This window comes from Brassica rapa, chromosome A10 (genome assembly GCF_000309985.2).
Source record: "Brassica rapa cultivar Chiifu-401-42 chromosome A10, CAAS_Brap_v3.01, whole genome shotgun sequence".
Taxonomy (NCBI): domain Eukaryota; kingdom Viridiplantae; phylum Streptophyta; class Magnoliopsida; order Brassicales; family Brassicaceae; genus Brassica; species Brassica rapa.
The window spans coordinates 14,536,780-14,542,779 of record NC_024804.2 but is presented as its reverse complement, the minus strand read 5'-3'; the positions used below and the strand labels follow the sequence as shown (position 1 = coordinate 14,542,779).

The 6,000-nt window shown below is 35.8% G+C and overlaps 2 protein-coding genes across 3 annotated transcripts; one reads left to right on the top strand and one right to left on the bottom strand.

The window, feature by feature from the left end:
- Positions 1 to 313: 313 nt before the first annotated feature.
- On the bottom strand, positions 314 to 1,350 carry LOC103845644. The gene is made up of 2 exons (XM_018655493.2): positions 1,126 to 1,350; positions 314 to 1,045 (listed from the first exon to the last, which is right to left on the bottom strand). The coding sequence occupies exon 2, from the start codon at positions 1,033 to 1,035 to the stop codon at positions 472 to 474; it is 564 nt and encodes a 187-aa protein (XP_018511009.1). The 5' UTR covers positions 1,036 to 1,045; positions 1,126 to 1,350; the 3' UTR covers positions 314 to 471.
- Positions 1,351 to 3,349: 1,999 nt separating this feature from the next.
- On the top strand, positions 3,350 to 5,364 carry LOC103845643 (protein SMALL AUXIN UP-REGULATED RNA 10). Of its 2 annotated transcripts, XM_009122521.3 has the most exons (4): positions 3,351 to 3,674; positions 3,797 to 3,857; positions 4,292 to 4,844; positions 5,130 to 5,364. In XM_009122521.3, the coding sequence occupies exons 3-4, from the start codon at positions 4,379 to 4,381 to the stop codon at positions 5,162 to 5,164; spliced, it is 501 nt and encodes a 166-aa protein (XP_009120769.1). In that variant the 5' UTR covers positions 3,351 to 3,674; positions 3,797 to 3,857; positions 4,292 to 4,378; the 3' UTR covers positions 5,165 to 5,364. The 2 variants fall into 2 exon arrangements, with proteins under 2 accessions (XP_009120770.1, XP_009120769.1); XM_009122522.3 differs by lacking the exon at positions 3,797 to 3,857 and having other exon boundaries at positions 3,350 to 3,674.
- The last annotated feature ends 636 nt before the right edge of the window (positions 5,365 to 6,000 follow it).

Sequence of the window (6,000 nt, the reverse complement as noted above, 5' to 3'; positions counted from 1 at the left end):
TGTACAAAGTTTACTTTATGAGTTAGTTGTAAGTTTATGATGTCGTTTATCTTCTAATTAATGGTACGTAAGTTGGATTTATCAATACTTCAACTAAAAATGAAAACTACGCATACAATAATACCTTTATTTTTTTTATTAGCTTTCCATATTTTCTTGTTTCAGAGAAAAGCTGCAACACTTATACCAACACTAACAATATATGCATGTAGTCAAGTTTTTAACGAGTGAAAGTGTAGTCAAGTTTAGGTTGGGCTTAGCCAGCGTAATTAACCATACTTGTGTCCAAATGTTCTACGAACAAAGTTTCGGAAGCAACAAACAGTTGATACTGATTTATTCTAATTTAAGAGCTCCTGGTCTTGTTTGGGAGACATTATCTACAAATTTCAAACTTAATCGACCAAAAATAATATACTTTAAACCAACAAGGTTTGAAGTAATCATGTAGTAATTAAACACCCTCCGCCGTTACAGGCTCCTTTTTTCATCCCATAATCTTACGACACTTCCGTTTATCACCATTAAGTCCACGTAACGGTACCAATCTTCATCACCATTTCTCATCTTCACCACTCTTTCCCATCTCTCCCACCACTCTCCACAATCACCCAAACCACCTCCATAGTTGACAGCGGACGTTAACTCTCCATCTCCGTCTCCACCCCTCCCTCCGTCAACGTCTACCTCGTAGTACACAGTCATCTTCCCTTTTGTCACTCCGTCATCGCACATTAACGTCTCCCAAACCTCCGTTTTCATAACCACCGTTTCCTCCACTCGAGCCGCCGCCGTTTCTTTAACCGGACCAGCTACTACTTGTGGTTCTTGATCAGATTTGGAGGCGGTTTGTTCCTCTAACAATCCACATCGATGACGGCCGTCCTCTCCAATGGTGGTAACTCTCATCCTCCAGAAGCTGACGGCTGCCGTCACGACAGCGATCCATGTCCAGACATTGTTGATGATGGCAAGAACACCGAAGCTAGCGTATTCGAAAGCCAACGCTTCTAATGGAGAATCCAAAGTGGCCATGTTTTTTTACCTTGATGATAAGCAGAGAGGTGATTGGTTAGGTGGTTTATATAAAAGGTGGTAAGAGAGACAGAGGAAGGAATTTGAAACCTGGACCGTCGGATGAAGAGAGAGGAACGCTAAGCCGTTGGATCTTGTCAAGTGGAAGTGTGAATATTTCGTAGATGCTGAGAATCGAGAAGGAAGATGCTTTGTTTTCAAGAAAGATGCGCACAGCCAAATACTTATTCCTCATCGGGTTCGCTGGCCCTCAAAATATAAAACAATATAAGCAACATATAACAACAAATGGTTGAGTTAACTTGGACCTCAAAAATGAATAATATAAGATCTGTGATGTTGTTTTTAGAAACTATTTAGAGTATTGCACGGCTCTCTTTTTCTGCTTGCGATTGTGTATGTCCTACGCATGCAACAATACTAGGTGGAGGATATATCGACCATCACTGTATTCATATTATTCTATATCTTAACAGTTTTCTAGTTTTTATCTTAAAATCTTTAGATATTCATATATTATATATCTTAAATAGTATCAATATTTGTGTTGATGGATGAACCTATGATCTTGGTTGTTTTGGTTGATTGCTAGCTGCTTGTTTACGGTAAAATGTAGGATAAGCATCAAATGAAACTTTATCAATTTGGAATTATTCCATATCCTTGCGATTTCTCGATCATATTTTTTGTAGTTTGTAATTAGAGTTTAAAAGAATAACAAAACACGCAAATAATGTATGAAACCTTAAAGAAATGCATAATCATGCTATATTTTCTTCTTGTGTAATGTGTAAATTGTAATCGCCACCAGTCCTCATCTCCATTTGCACGGTTGCACCCTTATTTTTTTCAGGTTCGAATGAACTCGTTTAGAAAACAAGTTACTATTTTAAAACGTTAAGAAGTCCATGCCCTCAAACTAATTAATTCATGCAACAAGAAAACAATAACAATTTATACATAAAACAATTCATACATTGTTGTACAGCTATATAAAGATGGATCAGAATAAAAATTTCTAAATTAAAAATTTATAATGGCGTACTATATGTTAGTCCTGAAGGAAACTAGTTACATATACTATATATAATGCATAAACTCGTACGAAAAGAGATCATCATTTTAGCTCGGCCATCAGAGTACTATTCGATCTAAAGCTAGCACAAACCAACAAGCTAATACAGAAGTTTCATTTTATATATATTTAGGGTTAATAAACTAAATTATGAGACACTTACGAATTTATACACGGCACATGTGAGAAGATATTGCAAAATCCATCCATAATACTCCGCAAAATATTGTTCGCAATCGTATAATATACACTTAAGTAGAAACCATGTTCTTGTCTAGTAATTGTATTACACAATATTTAACTTTATATTATTTTTAGTTAATCATCTTATTACTACAAGATATATAATATTAGAATAATGTGATCACCTTAAGTGTATCACATGGTTGCCTAAACAAAAGTTAAATTCGTCACATCAAGAGGTGGTCCATCCCGGATGTAATTATTAGCAAAACCATTGTTGATCTCAAGCAATGGATGGAGCCTGGAGGCATCAAATACTAACAAAGAATCTTCGGTACTAGCTAGAGATCATCCTTTTCCGATTAATTGTCAACGCAAAAATAATCAATGTTCCTTGTACCTCTCAACAAGCACTTGATCATGATGATCAATATTGTTGATTTGTTGTTGTGTATATATTTGAACATGCTGATCACTTGACCATCTATCTAAACAAACCTCTTTAGAGGTTGAGGATAAACTTTTAAACAAGCAACAATTAATGTCTGCATGCTCGGCTATACAGACGTTATATTCTGTGAAGAACTGAAATCAATGTATAAACTGTTAAAGAGTATAACCGAGTCAAAGAAGAAATACAGAGTTGTAGGCATATTTTAACAAGAAATTATTTGCAAGACATTTTCAAAGTCTCTGCTACTTGTAATCTTTCTTTCAAACCAATTACTAAGGATACTAGTAGTGCTGAATTAGCTAAAAAAGCTAGATGCAATGACCAGACACCACAGAGCTCTATAATCAAATGGATATCATGCAACTTCATTAATGAAATATGTCAAGTGCATCTCATAATAACTCGCAATTATTTTAATTGCGCACGAAGTGGAGGGATAAGTTGGCAAATCAAATAAGCAATTAATATGTAAATAAACTAACTTTCGGCGTAGAGAACGTGAGAAAACAGAAGAACCTGAAAAGCCGAAAGTAACGGGAAAGCCACAAAAAAATCTTATGTGCAAGAGAGAATCAATGAACTGAAAAAACTATAAATCCCAAAAAAGCCAATCTCCAGTTCCTGATCTCCCAAAATTCGCTTCTCTATTCGTTTTGCCCCCACCAAATAAATTTTAGATTCTATTAATTTTTAATTCTGATTTTTATTTGTTTTTTTAGTTTTGGTTTCAGAACTTGAATATATACATCCTTCCTCATCATCGTTTGAGCTTCCCAGTATTGGAACAGAAAAAAAACCTAAAAAAGAAGAAGCCACAGAAAAAGAAAGAAAGAAATCTTTGGGAGACCCCTCTTTTTCTCTTTGCATGGTTGTTCCTCATCGTTTCCACATATAGCTAAGAGTGATTCAATTCGTTTTCCTCTTCAGGTTAACAATTTTATATAATGCACATATACATATGTAAAACATTTTGAGATTTGTTTTTATTTTCTCTGAGAAATATTTGATTTAATAGATCCTGATCTAATCTGGATTCATTTTTTTGCCAGTGAACATCGATCGTGCGTTATTAATATAGGTGGATCCTTTGAGTTTGCTGAAATTTTTTAGGTAAAGTGAGCAAAATTGTATAAAAACTTATTATGGATTTAATGATGTTCTTGAGATTGATCTAATACTATATGGGTTTGGGAGTTCCCTCTACGACTTCGTGCTGCAGATTCCATGTACTTGCACTAATGGTTTAGATTTGCACTGAATCTGAGATAAAACATTCCTTCTTGAAAAAGACTGCTTTGGCCTGTGTTTCTGTGTGAATGTGGGTCCCTGCTTTGGTTGATGATAATACATACTATTCACTTTGCTTTTGTCACAAATATATACTAACAAGGAGCGCATTACTAATGATTCAAATTGATTTTTATTTCTCTTTAGAAGTTTCTTTTTCTAGTTTTATGATCTTGATTATACAATAGAAGGAGTTTTTGTCTGAGTAATGTGTTTATTCCTTTATTGTGATAAGTTTAGTTATATCGTTAATGCAGTTACGAGGGAAGAAGAAGATCTTATGAGACGTCTAATCTCTCATTGAAGAAAACGTTGCTGGTCTTTTATATCATTAGGCAGAGCAGATGGATGAAAACAGTGCGGCAAAGTTAAGCGGAATCAGGCAGATCGTGAGGCTAAAGGAGATTCTGCAAAAATGGCAAACTGCAACTATAGGTCCCGAGTCAGATATCGCTCCATTGGAAGCTGGAAAGCAAGCGGCGGCAATGATCTCACCGGTTATCAACAAGAGGCTATTTGCCGTCAAGAATTGTGACTCGGATGAGGAAAACTGTCAAAGCCCTGAGCCTCCCGCTGATGTTCCCAAAGGGTATCTTGCGGTTTATGTTGGACCGGAGTTAAGGAGGTTTATCATACCGACAACCTATCTTAGCCACTCTTTGTTCAAGGTGTTGCTCGAGAAGGCAGAGGAAGAGTTTGGGTTTGATCAGAGCGGTGCGCTCACCATCCCTTGCGAGGTTGAGACTTTCAAGTTCTTAATTAAATGCATGGAGAACAATCCTAAAGATTATCACCCTGACGACAGTCCCGGTAAGCCCCAAAGACTACTCTTACCTTCAATGAACTAGTCACAACCTTTCAACCCTACCGTAGCTAACCAGTTCAAGCTCATTGGTCAAGGGGCCACCTACTGGGTTTAGAATGGACTGGGCCGAGCCTGTTAGGACTGTTATCCTATCTACCCCTCCCATTACACACACTTACAAGAAACTTTACAAATTGTTTTATGAGGAATCAAGCAGAATAGTGGTTATTTTGGACAATGATTTGATGATTGAGTTGCCAACACTAATGGTTTTGTCTCGTCTTTTGCAGCTGAGGATGATGCAGTAGCAGCAAATGAAGACTAAATACAAATCAAATGCTGAATAACTCTTAAAAACTTTTCTTTTGTTATTATGGTTATTGTTATCCTTTATTATTATTTTTAATCATATGGGAATTGTTAGGGCTCATTACTCTGGGGTGTAATTGTAAAATCAGACTATCTTTGTATTTTCCTGGTTCTTATTTTCTTCTCCATTATTTTTCAAGGAGGGATTTAAGTTTTTTTCTTAGATATATATGTTAGATTTGAACTGATTTGGTGGACGAAATGTGATACGAGATTAAACATGAACACAACCTCTTGTACGTCGAAAGCAAATTACAAAAAAAGAAAAAAAAACTCTTGTACGAAAAAATGTGCACACACCTGTTTTCTATTGTTATTATCGAAAATGTTTCTCAACCAGGTAGACTAATGAACAATGCAATATATGGATTGTGGTTGATTTGACAAGAATTTGTCGGATTTGGTATGTTTTTTTTAATCTGAGGTGTAGTTGGATCACGATCAAATGTAAATATATGTAGTCTATATGTTCAGTTTATTGTGATGGTTACCGCAAAATGTATTGCTACGCGATGATGCTTTTATGTGCCTGGGCATGTAAGGACAAATCATGCGTATGTTAGTTTGAGGTTTTACATCATTTTGGAATTGTGGAGCCCCTTATATAAAAGAATAGATTAGTGGGAATTGATGAAATATTTGAATTGGTTTTACAACATGTAAGCATCAGGGTCTAACAGAGATTATAGACGGCTTTTTGGTTCTGCGTGGAAGACTATTTTTGGTTCATATACCAAGCAGGCATTCAACCATAGCATTGTTAACCATGTATGGTGGTTTTGTGATCCAGTT